The sequence below is a fragment of the Macrosteles quadrilineatus genome, unplaced genomic scaffold (genome assembly GCF_028750875.1).
Source record: "Macrosteles quadrilineatus isolate MER2022 unplaced genomic scaffold, UCM_ALF_1.0 Scaffold_8__2_contigs__length_117827958, whole genome shotgun sequence".
NCBI classification, from domain to species: domain Eukaryota; kingdom Metazoa; phylum Arthropoda; class Insecta; order Hemiptera; family Cicadellidae; genus Macrosteles; species Macrosteles quadrilineatus.
In genome coordinates this window covers 72,462,501-72,482,887 of record NW_026542601.1, presented here as the reverse complement: position 1 = coordinate 72,482,887, position 20,387 = coordinate 72,462,501, and the positions used below count along the sequence as shown (strand labels likewise).

Here is a 20,387-nt window from a genome sequence, read left to right as displayed (position 1 = left end):
GTGATTTGGTCAATTAATTTGCTTATGTTAATCACAATGTATAATTCATTTCAAGATCTGAATCAAAATAACTAACAAAAAATAGTTTTATAAACATCATCTGGGCATTTCATTTTCTTATCATCTTATCTTTTATCCAATAATGAAATGGACAAATCAAGACTATTAGCCCTAGATTAGTAGATTGTAAACTAAATTGGGGGTTTCATTTTTCCTTGGGTGCGTTATAAGGAAATTTGAAATGCTACACTTAATGGCCATGGCTAGTTCTAGTTTTTCAGAATTATTTGATTGCCTTTTTATTTATTTTTATAAATTAACTAATTGGTTGTAATGAACTCCTTTCCCTATTAAAACATGGGTAAGGTATACAGTACTGCCAGAACAATGTATTTCATATCTATATTATTAAAAGAATTTGTTGGTTTTTTGTATTCAGCAAATTGACCCCTAAATATAAATTTGTATAGGCATTTAAAGCTCTTATCTTCTAGATGTGCCTTTTGTGGGTTTGGATGAAATCCTGTGAAAGCCCTTTCAGCTTTTAAAATTTCAGAGATTGTGCTGAATTCTGTTGTCAATCATCTGAACTTTTTCATGTTAACATTTTAGTTACATCAAAACAGATTGTCATGATACCATTTTTTCACACAAAAATTGGCTTATCGTTACAGTTGGTGATGTTTTAGTGAATTCAAGTAAAATATTGTAATGTTATTTGTATAAAATGTAAGGAAGAAAATTACTTGCATTAGATTTTGTGTTTTCATAGTAGGTATTGTTTCATCAGTATTTGCAATTCTTCTAAGGTGCCTCGAAGAGATTGGACACGCAATGAAAATAATAGGGATATGATGAGAAATAATCGTCTATCTCATCAATCATCTATGTCTCAGAGCAATAGAAAATTATAAATTAATTTGAATATATCACTGATTTTGAAGTCACGAAGTGACACCGGCTGCTAGTATCTACTGTACACTTTTTTGATTAGACTACTTATGCTTCTGCCACTATTCAATTATGTCTGCCGACAATTGGTTTTGTTACAGTTGTGCAGAATGTTGTTTCAGTTAGAAGAAATAATTCACTTAAAATTCTTAAAATGTACTAGTGCCTACTAGATCTCAAGTAAAATTATTTTACAAAAATTAACAGTTTGCATTCTGTATTTAGAATATATAATTATCAAAGACTTTACCAATTCCAAGTTTATTTTTTAGGAATTGGTACTTCACCCCTTAGAAAATATTTAGAATGTTTAACGTAATATGTTTTTGGTGCCCCAAGAACTGTAAAATAATGTGCATGGTTTTGCTTTGTGCAATCTTTTCAATTGCAGATAGTTTATGGATGACTGGGCCTTGTGACATATACTCTTGTCAATCACATTTTTATCACACTCTTTTGTAAATCGGGCCCGATCGACGTCCACCCTGATATCCGATCGTGTAAACCCATCCTCTTGGTCACAATTTAGCCGGCGACCAGGAACGGGATCGGGCGGTCAGGAACAGATTGTGTAAACCTGGCTTAAAAGTTAACAATATTTTTTATTTCTTTAAATGCCTTTGATTTTTCAAGATAATTTTTACATCTAAGAAATTGGAAGTCTATTACACGTCTATTTTAAACTATTAGTTAGTTTCAGAGTGAATACAACATTTTAAGCAAATAAATATTTTTTTAAGAGTGAGTTTTATAAATCAAGGTAACAGGAAAGTTCTTGGCTGATATATAATTTAAATTTAATTTATTAATGGCCTTTTTTTAGAGAATTACTCAGTATTTCCAAATAACAGATTTTTTCCATTTTCAAAATATTGTTGGATTTAGAATCTAAAACAAAATGCCCCGGATGCAGCAAACGTGTGTACTAAGCAAATCTCTAGAGTCTCATTGAACATTTTAATGCAAACTACAAACAAGCAATGTATATTAATTTTTTTATAGGATAATATAGACGATACCATACTGTTATTAAAATCCTGATGACACATTTTGTTGTTCTTAATTTTCCATTTAGACTATAATAGGTAAATAAACGGTATCAGCAATCTGACACATACTTTCTCCCATAAGCTTGTCAACAACCTTTTTCATGGGTAAGCGGTGAGGTGAGAGTTGCATTATTTGGTTTAGAATTTTAAGGACCATAACACATTAATTTGAATCAAAACCAGGTTTTTTCCAAAATCCGATTTTTTGTAATTGTATTGTATGAGATTCTTTATGGGAAAATAGCATAGGTTACAATAACTTTTGAACTGTAATTTTTACGGAAATGGGAATTGTACCGTTTTGTTCAGAATCTAAAGGACTATAACATACTGCAAAGTTTTTATAAGAATTGTTCAGGCCAATTTTTTAGAAAATCTTATTATTCCTTCTATGGGCTTTTATGGGGAAATCCCCCTTAAAATTCATAATTTCCAAAAAATTGAAAAAAAAACTGGAGATACCATGGATTAGTACTGTTAATGATAGATAGTATGATTGATTAGATTTTACTAAATAAAAGAGATGAAAAACAATTGATGGTTTATTAACATGGTTGAGAACAAAACTGATAAAAAGTAAACAAGTAAGTAAATAGATCATAACAATTAATAAAACATATGATTTTATCCTCAAATGGCAGGCAGTTGAGAGTATACATAGAGTACTTCTAACAAGTACCTACACACCAAATTTCATCAAAATCGGACTACAGGTGTGGTCCTGTAGCTCTGTACACATCTGTCACATACAGACACACACACCAACATTACTTCGAAAACCAAATCGGATATATCCACTCAAAACTCTAACTCGAAAATTTTTACGAAAACAATACTTTCTCCATATAGCCTACTATGTATAGGGGGAGAAAGGAAAAATAGTCTAAAATATACTTTTCAATAAGGTAACCATTTAAATAAACTAGCAAAATAATAAATACAACTAAATAAGTATGTAAAATAACCTTTAATTCACATGTAATTAAGATTTTGTATCAAATAATAATAAATCTGCAACAGAAAAAATATTAAATAAGTTTTTAACATTTTTATGATATGATGTGAACACTTTCATTGAAATCATTCAAGATGGCAGTGAATCGTTATTTGAAATTATGAAGTTGATCAAAGGAACAAAATAATTTGAAAAGGACTTTCCAAGAAACATTGAAACTTTTAAATGAAATTAAACAAAAGGAATAGAGTTCAAGATTCAAAAACTTTTTGGCTCTGATATTGAGTAATATACATTTAATTGAAGCTTGATATTAATTTGTTGTTTATAAAGTAGATGCTCCTGTTTAAAAGTATTAATTAGTTTTAAATAATTCTACGAATAATCCATTGTAATATTATTTTAACCATCCTATTGTTCTACAACTTATTTTGTATTAACGTAAGTTTATAAGAGACATTTTCAATATCTTAAATTCTGAAAATAATGTTGTTAGTCTTAAATTAGAACTATATTGATTTTGTATTATAGAGTTATAATAATCTGTAACCTACAACAGGTATCGTTGAAAACCATAAAAATAAGGATACAATATAATATTTGAGAATTTAGTTTAGATTACTTATATTACTGGAATGAGGTGTAAAAAATAAAATAATGTTGTATCAAGAGTCATTGTTAAGAGTTAATTCAATAAACCCACTATTCAAGAGGGTATACACCTCTTGGGGGTACACTATAAGCCCTCAGGGGGGAGATCTTTCGCCGAGGTCTTGGGTGCAATTAAGGCCAAGGCTAAGCCAGAGCAGACCGATACGGTTGTACGGTCGATTAGACGAACCCGGGACGGGGACGTTCTCCTTGAACTGGGTAAGTCGAAAGACAAAGCAGCCTTTACTGCCGAACTGAAGGCAGCTGTTGAAGGCCAGGGCACCGTCCGTGCTCTTGAACCAAAGACATCAGTCGAGGTTCGAGACATTGATTGTGTGTCGACGGAGGTTGATGTTGTTGAGGCCCTGAAGAAAGCTGTCCCCGAGCTTGGCGGGCAAACGGCTTTATTTAAGGTGTGGCTCACAAAACCGAACAGGAGTCAGCAGCGGATGGCGGTCGCCGAAATGGCAGACGCACATGCCACGAAAGTGCTGGGACTCCAGCATCTGAGAGTCGGCTGGGTCAACTGCAGGCTCAGACGGAGAGTGGAAGTGAAGAGGTGTTTTAAATGCCTCTGTTTCGGCCATTCCTCCCGAAACTGCAAGGGACCCGACCGAAGCAAGAACTGCCTTCGGTGCGGGGAGGTCGGTCACGTCCGTAAGGACTGCCAAGTCGAGTCCTGTTTCCTTTGCAAAGAAAATGGGCTCGCTGACAAACACTTGAAGCATATAGCTGGGTCTGGACAGTGTAGTGTATTCAAATCTGCACTACAGCAAGCGAAAGTCCTTTCACGAAGATAAGAATCCTTCAGTGCAATCTTGAGCGATCTAGGTCGGCTGACGCACTTCTATGTCAGCTTGCCCTAGAACACGATGTCGACGCGCTCTTAGTCAGCGAACAGTACCAGTACCGTGATAGGGACCCATCTTTTTGGTTCCCTGATAGTCTTGGTACTGCTGCATTCTGGGCGCGTAATGCAGCGAAAGTACAAGTACGGGGTCACGCGAAGGGCCGAGGTTTCGTTTGGGTTCGGTGCCGGGATGTCACTTACTTTAGTGTCTACCTCACTCCCAACGAGGCCATCCGTGAATTTCGTGAGAAGATAGACCGCCTGGAAGAGAGCGTGCGCAATACCACAGGACACGTCGTCGTGGGTGGGGATTTTAATGCTAGGGCTGTCGAGTGGGGAATGACCCTCACCAATTCCCGGGGCAAGTACATTCTGGACTTTGCTGCCAGAGCCGGACTCGTTGTCGTCAACGAGGGAAACACGCCAACTTTCCGGCGCCCCGGGATGCGGGGAACGATCCCAGACATAACCCTTGCATCTGAGTCCCTTTTGCCAAGGATCAGAGCCTGGAGAGTTCTGGAGGATTACACGGGCAGTGACCACCAGTACATTATTTTTGATGTCCTGGATGGTCATCAGAGACAAGTAGCCGCGTTTCGTCAAGTGCCCGTTCGATGGAATATTAAAAAATTGGACGTGGCAAAATTCAATGAAGCCATCTTACGAGGAACCCCGGTGGTTCCCCCCGCAACTAGTGTGGCTCATGCAGAGGTGTTAGTTACATCCATGATGGGACTAATCGTCTCCGCTTGCGATGAGTCTATGCCTCGCGGAAGATCCCGGTGCAATAAGCGACCTGTGTACTGGTGGACTGCCGAGATTGCGGAATTGCGTCGGTCAGCATTGAGAGCCAGAAGACTTGCTACCAGGGCCAGAGAACCTGTAGACAGACGTCGTAAGTCGGATGCTTACAGAGTGGCTAGGAGGTCTCTTCGTCGAGCCATCAACCGGAGTAAACGTAGTTGCTGGGAGACATTAAGGGACGATATCGATTCCAATCCGTGGGGCTTGGGTTACAAACTGGTAACCAAGAAACTTGGCACCCGCTCTCCACCTTCCGTCATGGATGGGGCCACTATGGAGAGGATAGTCGAGTCCCTTTTCCCGGCTCACACGTTGCGCCCACTGCGGGATTTCGGAAGGGTGGATGACGTACCACTTTTCAGTCTTGGAGAGGTGGAGGCGGCCGTCCTATCCCTGAAGAACAATAAGGCTCCTGGACCCGATGGGGTACCCGGCGAAGTTCTCAAAAAGGTTTTGACTATTAACCCCTTGATCCTTTTACGCATGTACAATGCCTGCCTAGTCGAAGGAGTTTTCCCTTCGTGCTGGAAAACAGCTAGGCTTGTGCTTGTTGGGAAGGGGAAGGGAGATCCAGACCTGCCATCCTCTTACAGACCTCTGTGTATGTTGGATACGGCTGGAAAAGTCCTCGAGAAGTTGATACGTTCCCGACTGAATTCAGCCGTAGTCGCTGCGGGGGACCTGTCCCCTCGGCAGTATGGATTTAGGATGGGGCGATCTACGGTTGACGCTGTTGAAGAGGTGAAGCAAGCCGTGATGAGAGCTGAGGATTTTAACCACTACTCTCGAAGGGTTGTGCTGCTCGTCACTCTCGATGTGCGAAACGCATTTAATTCGGCGAGGTGGTGCGATATGCTGGATGCTCTGGAGAACACCTTTCACGTCCCGGCATACCTCATGCGTATCATAGAGGATTATCTCCGGTTCCGCCTCCTCTTGTATGACACTACAGAGGGCCCACGGACGATGAGTGTCACTTCCGGTGCTGCCCAAGGTTCCATACTCGGCCCGGACCTCTGGAATGTCGCGTATGACAGCCTCCTGAGGTCTGAAATGCCTGAGGAAACTGTTTTGGTTGGGTACGCGGACGACGTTGCAGTTTTGATAGCTGCACGTAGCGTTGAGCTGGCTCAGCTAAAGCTGAACCGAGTTATGCGTACTATAAACGCATGGATGACAGACCACGGTCTCTCGCTTGCTTTGAGCAAAACTGAGATCGTGATATTAACAAAAAAACGGATTGACACCATCGTGCCGTTGAGGGTAGGGGCCGTTGAAGTCCAGACCGTTCGTTCTGCCAAGTACCTTGGGATTATGGTGGACAGCAAGCTTAGCTGGCGGGATCAGATTTTCCGTACGGCGGACAAGGCCGCTAGGGTGGTCTCCTCTCTTAGCCGGTTGATGGCCAATGTCGGAGGGCCTCGGTCCAGCCGTAGAAGGCTGTTAATGTCTTCTGTCCAGTCCGTACTCTTGTACGGTGCTGAGGTGTGGGCAGACGCTCTAAATAAGGAGGTATATAGGATGCGGCTTGCCCGAGTGCAGCGTCAGGCAGCACTAAGAGTTGCATCCGCCTACCGAACAGTGTCCGAACCCGCCGTCCTGGTGGTTGCTGGAGTCATCCCCGTCAAACTTTTGGCGGCGGAGAGAAAAGCAATTTATCAGCGCCGTGGGGAGGACCAGGCACGAACAGAGGAACGCACCCGCACCTACCAGCTGTGGCAAGAGAGCTGGGAACAGGAGACTCGGGGACGCTGGACCAGGCGACTGATAAAGCAAGTCCAACCTTGGGTTAATCGGCGGTGCGGAGAGGTGGACTTCTACCTCACCCAATTTCTGACGGGTCACGGCTTTTTCCGGTCGTACCTGTTCAGGATGGGCAAAGCCGTGTCACCCGATTGCATATACTGCCCAGGCATTCCCGATGACGTGGAACATACATTTTTCCACTGCCAGCGTTGGGAAAGGCCCCGCCTGGAGGCTCAACAGTTAGTAGGACTGCTGTCGGTGGACACGGTCATACCGATGATGACGGAGGGTGAGGACAATTGGACCTGTGTGTCACATTACATCCAGGGTATTCTCCGCGCCAAGAAGCTCGACCTTGACCGGGATGCGGTGTAGGTCTTAAAGTATCCAAATGCCATAAACGGTGAGAGCCCTGAGGGCTTAGGTAACATGTTGGCCTGACTTGAAGTAATGTGACAAACAATTCCAGGTCTGTGTCCAACAGAGTAGAGGGGGTTTTTTAGTGAGTAGTCTGCGATAGATTCAGGAGTCTCACACTACAGGCTGGCTACCTGTGTGCGTAAAAGCATTTTTACCTCCTCTCCCTTAAAAAAAAAAAAAAAAAAAAAAAAAAAAAACCCACTATTAAATCATATCATTTTGTGTTTTCCACAAAGTAATCTCCTTATTCTATCTAATATCTTGAAAACAAATTACAACATTTCCCTCACATTAGAGAAAGTGCCTTGTAGATTAAAAATAAACACCTGTCATGGCCTAGGTCAGCTGTTTTTATGATTCAGACCCATTCAAGGACAAGGGATATTCAGCTGTTTCACAATGCTTGATTTTGTCTTCATCGATTTTAAACTGAGATTGAAGAACAGCCAAGTTATGTTTTCAGCCTCTTGTTAATTTCCACTTAATGATTGATAAGTTTTCTTCCATTGGAAAATATTAAATCCTCTATGATACCAAATAAATTAATGATATATTTAAATGTTCAATAAATCTGTATATAGTTCTTCGCACAAAAGTAAGTACCTACAATGTTGTGTCAGACCGTTTTAGGGGTACTTTCAAGCTTTAGTATAAACTAGGATTGCTTTCATAGCAATGAAAGCTAGTTGAGCGGAGCGATCACATTTAATGGTTTTTAATAAAGCAATAAATAAATAAAATGTTTATAGATATAATACAACTACAACTATTTCATCAAGTTTAACATTTGAAGTTTTTTTTTTTTTTGGGAGTTGATCCCAAAGAGCTTTGATTCGCTCCGCTCAATTATAATTTTACATTACTAATAACTACATTGCTTTATTTACTTAGTGTTAAATTATAGCATTTGTTACTTACTGTATACAATTTATCAAATGAAAAGTGTGTTAATAATTGGTACGAAAGACTTGCTCACATTTATAGGAAAGTTTGATATCAGTAGAATATATACTCGAAAGATTAAAATTATGAAACCGGAACTACACCAATTATGAAAATGACCTTCACTGATTAAGAAATCAACAGTCGATGATTAACTTTCTGTGGTTATGTTATTTACATATTGGGCACAGAAGTTGTTGTTTTGTAGTAGGTTTTATCGAAGTTATAGGAAAAAATTTAGATAAAATTGTTTATATTTTACAATTTTTTTTGTATTTTACTAGTTTATGATCTTAAAGTACTTCACACATTAGCTGGTAAAGGCTTCTTGTCAGGCCCGCTTTAGTAAATGGGCCTGGTTGGCCTGGGCCCAAGAGCAGAAGCGGTTTTAGGTTTTTTGGGGAGGTTTGTAAAGAAAAAAATTCCCCAGAAGGAAGGGGGGAGAAGAGCACCAATATCTCTCGGGCCCATAGAATGCCACATACAAACTGTGGTCCTGCTTCTTGTAATCTAATAATTTTGAATAGTGTAAAAGTAGGTTTTAACATTTTATAAACCAACTCATCATAATGACTTGAAAATTAGAATTCATTAAAAGTCCTACTGTAACTATTTGTATTTGTAAAGTTTCAAATTTACACAATGATAAAATGTCATACTAATTAATATTAATTCAATACAAAACATTCATTGAGAAGGTTAAATAAGATATTTTAATATATGTGTTCTAAAATCAAAAAAACATTAGAAAAGTGCAATTTTTTTATATTGATGTAACTTTAAACTACTGCAATCTTATCTTACTAATATTATAAATGTGAAAGTTTGTGTGTGTGTTTGTTTGTTTATTTGTTTGTTTGTTTGATGTTCAATCACGCTTTAACTACTGGTCGTATTGGGCTGAAATTTGGTATGATGATAGCTCACATTCCCGATTAACATATAGACATATTCTTATCTCAAAAATCCTTTCGGGCTCTGCCCCAGTGGATCTGGAGTTTACCATGTTAACCTTATGAGTATTCATATTTAAAAGGGATTAAAGAATTTAGTCAGCTGTTTCAATTATACAAGTTGTTCTATGATATTCAATACTATTAAAAGTTTTAAGGTTCACCAACAGGGTGCAGCACTATTAATTTTTTTTGTAATTTATGACAACATAGCTAAATTGAACCAAGCCGCAACAAAAAGCTGTGATGCGCAGTGAGAACTGTTAAAGTAGGATTATTTTATTTTATTTTTATTTTCAACGGCAATGCCATTTACAATTGTCATTTAGGATTGTTTACAGTTAAGTTTATGTTCTTAATTTATGAATAATGATTTCATATTGTGCGAATATTCGATAATTTACTTTTTTATTATTTATTTATAGTGGTAGAACATTATGGCTATGGTAGATGTGTAATACTATAGCTTCCGTAACTTAAAAGAACCAAATTTTATCAAACCGTGTCCTCTTCCATTGCAAACACAAATCATGAGTATAACTGCAATAAGAATTTTATACTTATATGCCAACCCCGTACGAAGGACGGGTATTCTGCTAGTAGACTATTAAATTACAAACACAATTAAATTACCAACTCTTATAAATGGTTTCAAAGTAGTTTAAAAATTATAATAAATAAAAATCTTAGCATTAACTTTTAATGTCATTCTAAAAATTGTTATGGTTATTTCGAGCGAAAAAGTCCATATTTTATTTCAATCATGATAATGTTTGTTGTAGATCTAATAGTTATATGTAATTGAGTTTATATTAAAGTAATGTTGATTAGCCATTTTTGTTATACAGTACATATCATATTTTCTATTTTTACCTTTGTTATTTTGAACTGGATGTGTCTACTAACTCAATAAAGATTAAGATAAAGCTACTTTGACAGTTTCCGTTTTATGTCAACTTAGATAAGATGTTTCTTATCTTAATAATAGGTTATAAATTGAATAAGACTTTTGACCCAAAGAATGCCTAAGCCTACTATACCTACTACTATTATTTACTTACTGATTTTCTAAAATAGTGATATTTTTTCATACATTAATCCAAAACATCTAATCCTTGCTGGGAAAAATCATATTATTGATGATGTAATCTAATGATGGGAGGTTTGAATACTTTAAAGAATCAAATTCAGTTAATTTGTAGCTTCCCCTGAGTTCAAATACTTTTATTCAAACACCTTTGAGTATAACAAGGATGTAGAATCAGTGTGGACGTGATTCTTTTTGACTCTAGTCAATTCAAAATGCTGTAGTTAGATAATTTTATATAAATATATTTAAGTAATTTCTCATTACTGTTTTGCTATTTTATTAGTTGTTTTTTTTTCATTCCAAATTACTCCTACATAAGCCGAGGCTTTGTATAAATGAATTTCTCACAAGTTTTAACACCCAAGTGTTGGCTGAAAAGCTCTTTTTGTGCAGATGTTACAGATTTAGTGCACTGTTTACATCAGTGGTGTTTATTGTTTCCAGTTTATTTTGCCGCAAATAGACCCGTTCTAAAGTGTTGATGAGCCTGTCCAATTAGGTGTATTTTACCACGTGACAAATGTTGTTTGAAGTTGGTACTGCATTCTTATTCTTGTATCTTTTATTGTCTGTGGTTAATACAATTACTATATAGTGATTCTTTTAATACCTACCTTTAGTTAATGGATTAGGTAAAAATAACTAATAATAATCTCGATCAAGTGTAGCTGGGACTAAAGATTGTATTATTGGAACTAAAATAAATAAGTAGGCCTATATATAGTTTCAAAAAATTCGGAAATATTTTTGAATATGAGAATAACAGAAGTTATAGCTAATAATAACTTTTGCATGTTTTACATTTTTATTAATAGCATCGATAATAGTCATTAAGGAAATCAAAGCGTACTATGCATAAACTTTTGCAATGGGTTAAAAAATTGATTTGAAAATTAAGAGAGAAACAAAGGCCTAGTCTAAATGTTGATGGATCTGCCATTGAAAATATTGAAATTGAACAGTTGGATTATGGAAATTTTCTGTTATTTCATAGTTGTAGATAGGTCTATGTCATTTATAAAGTTTTGTTATAAATAACAAGTTTAAGTAAATTGTTTCACAATCTCTACCAAAATTGATTGCAAGGAAATAGGTTCAACATTTGTTCTAGACCTGTTAACTTCTAGGCAGATTTTGGACAAATTGTTTTGGAAACTTATAACTTGTAATATTGCAAAACTACGTATTGATGTGATGTACAGTAAAATTCAGTCGTTTGCTTTTGGACAATGTTGTCTTAGGTCACTCAAACCTGGGTTAGTAGAGAAATTTGAATGAGCATTTTAGAATTTATACTCTAATGAGATCTTATTTTATCGAATATTTTGAATACATTTGAGTTGCAATGGAATGCCCCATCACTAAAACAATTTGTTTCCCTATCGATAGCCTATTAAGTTAATTTATTTGTAACCAAAATAATCATCGGATAGTACTTACTGAGAACTTTTGTTACAGTTTTGACTGAAGACTTTGCATCAACTGATGCATTAAATTCATCAGACAAGCCAGTCACAGTTAGTGTTCGTCTCTTTTGTGTCGTCCGTCGTAGTTGGTAGCAATGTTGATCAAAGAATTTCGAGTCACGTTACCACTTACTGTTGAGGAATACCAGGTACAACTCCAATTGATTCTTTTAGAACTGTGGTAATTTACATACTCGTATATTTATAACCTCTCAACCTCACAAAACACATGTCAAATGTTTAGTTAGACATTGAATAGACTATCTCAAACTTTTAAAAGTATTCGGGTCATTCAACTGATCTCTTACAAAAAGTTGTATTATATGATGAGATAAATTGTGTCATCATTATCTATATGTAAAGCCAATAGGGATCAGAAACTTTTGAGAAACTGTAAGCCACACATCTATCAACCGCATAATTGAATCTTAAACTCCAGTATTGATGTTAAACTTTCTCGATAAATATTAGTTATTGAGAAACCCTTTTTCTGAGGGGTAAACATACCGAAAAGGGGGGGGGTGCTGAAAAGCGATTAACATAGCGTTTCACTCCGTTTCTAGGAAAACAGTACCTACTATTAAATTACCTAAGACAAGAGAAGTCGGCGCTCCGCTTCCTTGCCCAAGAAAACCTGGCTTTAGTTAACCTTTTGATTCTTATTAAATAGGGCCCCTGCTGTGGGAGTTGGCCTTAGCTCAAGTGTAGGCTTGTGACTAGTGTTAGTAGGCCTGATATTAATCTTTGTTTTGTTACTCAAAGAACTATATTTTTCACGATTTAGATTTTGGAATGCCAAGAACCTGATTAGTAACTTTGAATTCAAAATGAACTTTGTATTAATGTGTCTTTCATAAATGTTAAAAATCGTAATAACATGTATTACATGTAATTGGCAGTATGTCTCTAAGACCTAAAAGTGTTTTGTTTGTTATCTCTTAAAAACCTGTTATCCTCAGGTCGCTCAGTTGTATTCTGTAGCGGAGGCAAGTAAGAACGAGACTGGAGGCGGAGAGGGAATAGAGGTGTTAAAGAATGAACCCTTTGACAACTACCCTCTCCTGGGTGGCAAATACAACAAGGGGCAGTACACCTACAAGATATACCACCTTCAGAGTAAGGTTAGTGGCTTGATTGAAGGTTTAATTAATTATTTTTTTAAATAAAACAACTGTGAATGTTGAGAGGCTCAACAAATATTTCAAGATCAGTACCACTACTGAAGCTATAATTGACTAATGCTAGCCTATAACATTAAAAATGTATGTAAACGGTATGGTACCACGCAACCTTGTATTTCTGACTCACATTTTTGGAATTTTCCCCTCAATAATTGGCTATTTTGGTTGTTTGTGCAGGTACCTGGGTTCATCAAGTTGATCGCTCCCAAGGGCTCGCTGGAGATACATGAGGAGGCATGGAACGCTTATCCTTACTGCAAGACGGTCATTACCAACCCTGGCTACATGAAGGAGAACTTTATGATCGTCATAGAGTCCTATCACATCGGGGACAGAGGTGATAAGGAAAATGTCCATGAACTACCAGCCGACAAGCTCAAAATTAGAGAGGTTTGTTGAGTGACATCTAGGCAATAAGATTAAGAAAAGTATCTTTATACTTCTACAGGTTTTCCACAATGTTTAGTATCCATAGCCAAGACTTTGGGCATAAGCAAAAACTTAATAATATACTAACTAAAGCTGTGTTTCCACAAAGCCGTTAGTGGGCAGGATACTTGCCTCAAGTTACTTAGAATACACTAGAGTGTCTGCCTACTGGCCTCGTGTAAACACTGCCCTAGCGTCTAATATTGTGTTTCAGTAAATGTTTTGAATTTTTTTTAATTATTACACTAATTTATATTTTTTTTCCTGCAGACAGGGTATTTTTTTAAACACATCATTTACTTGTTTCTAGCGAATCAGTAAGATGAAATTTGAAAAGAAGGCTAATTATGCCTATCAGTTAGTAAAGATTTGGATGTGTCACATTTAATTCAACAGTCAACTGGATAATTTATTGAGTGCCAATCGCTGAAATACTACTACTAATTTAAGAAACTCCTCTTTTAAAAGTATAATATAAGATTTACTTAAAAATTATGTAACCAGTTTTTTCTTGCTAGTTGCTACTACAGTAGAGTCCCGCAAACTCGGCGTAATGTGGACTGGAAGGGTGCTGAGTTTATGAAATGCCGGGATATCGGGAACTAGGGTTATAAATATAAACAATACATTTTTTAAGTTTTTTAACAGTTTTTTTATTTATATTACAAGTCAGTATTAAGTCATCAGAGATATAGTACAAACAATCCTTAGTACCAGTTGCGAATAATTTGACTTAAGATGGCTTGAGTCCATGATTACTATGATTAACTCAGACTCAAAAAGTCACTAATTTTCTGAGCCAGGTGATGGCCGAGCTAACCAGAATGCCGGGTTATCGAGAGCCAAGTTCGCGGGACTCTACTAATTTTTTTAGGACACCTTGCTTTAGCTTATAATAACTTTGTTTACATACGTTTTTTAAACCATTTTCAGTTATTGTGCCAGTAAATTAACTCAATTTTAATTTATTTTTAAACTTCCTGCAACAATTAACCAAAAGATGAAAATTATTTGAAAAATAAATCTCTAGCTTCAGATTTCCAACTCCTCAGTTTGTAAATTCTCAATCCAACCTTTTTGTGAATTGGTTAAAACAATACTTTCAGGTTGTCAAGATCGACATCGCCAATGACCCGGTGTCGAGCGGGGACTACAAACCGAGTGAAGACCCGACCAAGTTTAAGTCAGAGAAGACGGGTCGAGGTCCGCTAACGGGCTGCTGGGTGGACGCTGTGGACCCGGTCATGACCTGCTACAAGCTGGTCACTTGCGAGTTCAAGTGGTTCGGCTTACAGACCAGAGTGGAGAACTTCATACAGAAGAGTGAACGCAGGTTGTTCACCGTCTTCCATCGGTGAGTTGAGTGTTGCTGTTTTTTAGTAATAACGTAAAATGTCTTAAATTTGGTTTTAGAAAATCAAACCTGGCTTTATTGCTTATTTTCTTTCACGTTAAAAATGAAATTAGATGTATTAGAATATTACATACTTATGAAAATGTTGGCAAACATTGGTTCATATGGATCCAGGGTCTGTTTGTTATTGTGTCTCTCGTCAGGGTTTTAGCAACAAATATAGAGAAATGGGAAAACTTGGTCTATACTGGGCTCTCAAAATGTCTGGAAACGGCATCTAATTTTTTTAACAAGGCAGATAATGCATTCCAGCTTTACACTTAAAACTTCACCTAAAACACCACTTTTTGCAGCAAGTATCAAATTTACCATCATACCGGTGAAGGTCCCCAAGGAGTTGGAAGGAGATCTTAAATGACAGCATTTGTTGAGTAGTAGGCCTGCATTAAGTTATAGGCCTCTATTAGGAGAACACAATGCCGCAAACCCACCCTCAAAAGATGTACTAATTAGTGGTAATTTAAAATTACGAATTTGAGTTTTGTTTTATTCAATCATAATTGCTTTAAGATAACAGATACTAACAGAAATAGAGATTTAAGGTTTTACTTTAAATTTGTTAAAAGGTTACTTTTTAATCCATTGTTGTGTGTTAATACTAATCATGTGAACGTTTCCAGACAACTGTTCTGCTGGATGGACCGCTGGCACGGGCTGACAATGGAGGACATCCGAGCACTCGAGGAGAAGACGAAGGAGGAGTTGGACCGTCAGAGGAAGCAAGGCGAGGTCCGGGGGATGAAGGCAGACACCGACTAAACTCTCCTTCCCTCCTTCGTAATGTAACATAATGTGAAACTGTGCAAAATTATGTAATTGGGATGTTATATGTTTTGCCTCAGCCAGGTCAATTTAGAGAAGTGGTTAACGAGATTGATTTAAAGAATGGGTTACAAGCCTTGCTTGTCATACAGAAAATGCTTGGATACTCAATACTAACATGTTGTTTTTCCCTTTTGGACCAGTGCTTTGGGGTCGTAAAATGTCAAGTTGTGACACAAAACCGGTTAGCCTTGTACTTTGAATGTCTTGTGTTCTCTGTAAAGTAAAAATTCAACATTTATTTAAAAAATAGTTCAACTATCATGCTCTTGTAGGGAATACAATGAGACTTGGCTCTTTAATATTGCAAGTTAGGTTATATGCTTGGTACATATTTTATATTCTGGCTGTTAAAAGCAACCAAAACTGTACTGCAAAAGGTCTCTCTACCTCTTCTGTGGAACATACTTTTTGTGGTTTGAGAAAATGAAATTTTATTATGTACAACTACAAACTAATTGTTTGCTGTTTTGTCCCTAATTTTTAAAACTGCTATGATTTTCTTTCTAATTTCTTGCATACCGCTTACATATTTGCAACTTAAAAAAGTATTTTTAGTTTATGATATGGGGCAGCTAAACGCTTTGAAACGGCAATGGAATTTAGATGGAAGCTGCAAGTTTACTTACAATAGAATTGTAGTACACAATATAGTTGTCTTTTAAGTTCATTTAGAAATTTTGTTAATAAATGTAAAACTATTTGTTGAAGAATTCTCTTTGAAGTATGTACCTTGCCAAATAATCCTCTCTTATTTGGTCATATTCATTTAAACTGGTGCAAGGCATTCAGCATCCCATGTAGGTATAACAAAACTTGTAAAGTTTCACATTTACATATTTTACCGTCTTCGAAACTTGTGTTTCAGTATTACAGAAATGCTGTAAATGTATATTTTTTGCTATATTTGTAAGATGTTTATTTCAAATTAGTGGTTGGGTGTTTTTAGTTAGATACTATTGCGAATGTGTTTTATAATTTTATAAGTCAATATTGTTTTGAGTAAAATATATTTGTTTGTTTACCTTTTAGGAATAATTTCCTCTCAACTGTTACACACGACTTAAAATCATGTGGTAATTCTTCAATGTAATTTTCTCGTAAAACCTTTAAATTCTTTATCAGCTGTAAATATTGTGTCAGACATGGCACATTCGTAAATGTTTACAGTCCATTAATGGAGCTTTAACATGTACATAGCCATTGTTAATGGTCCTAAATGGTGCGTAAATCTGTAATTAACGAACGTTAAATGTTTTCGTAGAGTTCAGATTAGTGTACATAGCATCTGTTACGAGTTAGAAGTATTTATTATAGTCGTGTTACGATAGTTGTGTACTGTGAATCAAACAAGGGTTAGGTTAGGTGAATTCAGGGTTTAGCCGCATGTTTTGAGTGACTGTGTAGGCCTAGTTTTTACTGTGAATATTCAATGAACTCTTTTAAGTTGATTTTTAAAATTCAATCTCAGCTTGTTTGTGGACACCAATCCCATTTGGATGTCTCGAGTGTTGGTCTTTAATTTACTTTCTGTCTGTTTTAGGAGTGTATTAATTAACAATTCTGCCAGAAAGGCCTAAAATAATAATTTATTTTTAATTTGTTTAGTTTCTGTTAAACTTAGGTTTCATTTTTTTATATATTTTATTATTTCTATGAAGCTTTATCACATTGAGAAACTTTAAAACTTACTACGGTAACAATTTTAAATTTATTTTTTTATTTTGTTCCACAACCAAAAGTTATGTTATTTTATTTTTATGACAGGGTGGAAAAGATTATTTTTTTACTTCTTTTTTTCTGTAAAAACTGTGCAAAAACTGAGCAAGCAAAGCGTTTTACGCAATCATATAGTTTACACCACTGTACATTCTTATTGGCTACAGTCTAAAATTAGGAAATGCATAGAACTTGCTCCCTCAGTGTGCGCCAAGTGTGGAACAAAAACAGCTGATAGAAAGCGCCACTAAAGAGATACAGCATCATTTGATTATTTATCACTGATTATCTAGATTTACTGATTTGGACAGTGCTATATAGTTTTATCCATCCATTTGTGACCTTTTATCAGCTGTTGCTATTAAAAAGGTTAAATGGCTTAAATTTAGTAAAGTTTGGTGCCATCAAAGTAATACATTTGTATAAGTTCTTTTATTGTACATTTGTATAAGTTCTTTCATTGGCAGCTCTGCATCTTTCTACTGGAAAGTGAGAATGGACATTACACGTCAGAATGACTTCATTACCACACCTATCTGACTCATTGACACGCTTTGAATCAGAATTATAATCAGATGAATCATAAGCTGAGAGCACACTATATTGAACCTCTCTCTTTATACTACCTGTATTTCTAAACTTGTTGCCTCTCTTTTTATTGTTTTAATTATTTGTTTAAAGATTCTGTTTCCTTTGAAACTCATTTTCTTCTGCCAACTAAGGTTTGTGCCTCTTATCTATATACACACCTATAGTATTTTGTTTATAATTTAATATATTTTTATAGCAATAGTATCTCTTAAATTTTTGTATGCTCACACTCCATAAATGTTGAATATAATTTATATTCAATTACACATCGTAATCGTACTGTTAATTGATGTATAGGTATTTTATTTCAGTTTTATTTGTCTTCCACAATAAATTCTCTCTAAATTGTTTCATGGTAAGAAGTAGGCATCATTTAATGGGGTCGTTTGTAAAAAGTTAGCTTAAGTAAAGTTTAAGAAGAGTATTTTGCGAGAGTTATTTTTTTGCCATTTCCATGTTTTCCCTGTATACGTGTATATGTGTATATTGTTCTATAATAAGATATTGTTAACAAATCTTAATACAGCTCTAACTGTACAATGTTAAATAAAATAATTAAATTTTCCTAAAAATCCTAACTGTGGCTGGTACGTATGTATAAAGGTCAACCAGTTAGGAAATTTTGTTCATTAAACGCTGAAATGTTATAATTTGTTAATTATTTTTGTTAGAGTACAGGAAAGATCGTGTTTTGTGAAAGCTTTCGCATTTATGCTTTTTTTCTCTAAAATACATTCCTACCGTTAACTCACCGCTAGCTTAAAAATAGTTTAGTTTACTGCATTCCAAGCTGCTCCTTTGCCGAGTTAGCTTCTTATTAAACAGTTATTTCAATAATCAGCTGTTTTATCAATGAACTGTGGTCAGTCAGCTGGTTTACCATTTTCTAGAATTTTTCAGATCATGACAATAGTAAATACGGTACAGACTTCCATTCGTCTGTGTAAATTGAGTACTTAAAATAATGCAACATAAATTTAGTGTAGAATTAAGAGTTTAATTTGATCCCATAACATAGAGTCCATAAGAATTTTTTTGTATTTGAAATTAGCTTATTATAACAAGATGAATTTTTAATGCATAGTTTAAGATTTCAATTATTCTTGGATCACAATCTATCTTAAATGTTGTAAAGTGTATCAGAAGTGCTCTTTATAATTGATTTAATTTATTGTAGTTTGAATTTGGGTTAGTATTATATTAAACGTTTTTTAGCATATTAACTATGGATAAAGTTACCAAATAACTTGTACAATTTGTGTTTGTGGCATGACCAGATCATTTTTGAAGATAATGATATAACCATTTTCTTAGAAGGAACAAGTTGCAAGTATAAGTTTTTGTTTCCCAAATAATTAATAAATTGTTCTTAGATTCAACTGAAGAGAGTAAGTAATTAGTGTTTGCCCTTATGAACTGATTTTCTTTGTTTAGTAATATTCAATTCAAAAAATAAAAACCTAGTCAAAAATATTTTCATTTGTTTTATGTTAAAAGAATGTTTTGATATAAAGAGTTTTTATAGTTTTGGTGATGAACAAGTCTGCAAAGAAATGGAATCTGAGATCATACAAAACTGAGATGAGAATTCTTTTCACAAATAATGTGAAGGAGTTGGATTGCAAACATTCTGATTAAAATTACTTAGACCTACTCTAAACCCTGTGAAATTCAATCATCTAAGTTTATTTTAATTGCTTTCTCTTTAAATTGCTATTAAAAGCTCTTTAGATGTTGGTCAACCTTTAGAAGGTATTTTCAGAAGTGAATTTGTCAATCCACAATGTTCTTTGACAGTTTTAGGTGTTATTAATGACTACGCAAGCTGCAGTCAAGCAATAAACTTATTGCGTACATAGTAAGTACGTGTTCATTCTCTGTGTTAGTCCTATTCACCTTTAGACAGCTCAATCTCGCTACTTCTTGAGACAGTCTAGTGTTGCATCAAATTATACAAAAGGTTTAAAGCTTTTGTCTCCAGGAATGGTGAGATTATGACCCAAAGTTTTGCATCCAATGTATTTACTTTTTCAAACTGTCCCCCTTTGCAGGCTAGCTGTTTCGGTTTTATTTTAGTGGGTCAATAAAGTACTATCTACAATGTTATTTTGTAGTTGTTTTTTCACCTAGACAAATTTACAGTGTGACAACATGTTATTTAGTGCTGTGACGAGTCAAGCTTTATTCCTTTTCAACATATTAAATTCCTTACCAAATGGTAAAACTGTCCAGAATACTTGAATGTTAATTGCAGAGATGTCAGTATGAGCAAAGGTATGAGTCAAGATCAGAATTTTGTCAAACTTTCAGTAAACATTTATTTTAGAACCATCTCCTAAAACTCAAGGTTACAG

General features: G+C 35.6%; 1 protein-coding gene across 1 annotated transcript in view; it reads left to right on the top strand.

Annotated features, from left to right (window-relative positions):
* Positions 1 to 20,139, top strand: part of LOC128999328 (phosphatidylinositol transfer protein alpha isoform-like) — a 34,579-nt gene extending 14,440 nt beyond the window's left edge. The window contains exons 2-6 of the mRNA XM_054425761.1: positions 11,870 to 12,026; positions 12,837 to 12,998; positions 13,236 to 13,448; positions 14,594 to 14,841; positions 15,522 to 20,139. Coding sequence (XP_054281736.1) covers positions 11,973 to 12,026; positions 12,837 to 12,998; positions 13,236 to 13,448; positions 14,594 to 14,841; positions 15,522 to 15,660 — 816 coding nt within the window. The 5' untranslated portion in view covers positions 11,870 to 11,972 and the 3' untranslated portion in view covers positions 15,661 to 20,139. The remainder of the gene's footprint in view (positions 1 to 11,869; positions 12,027 to 12,836; positions 12,999 to 13,235; positions 13,449 to 14,593; positions 14,842 to 15,521) is intronic.
* Positions 20,140 to 20,387: the final 248 nt, after the last annotated feature.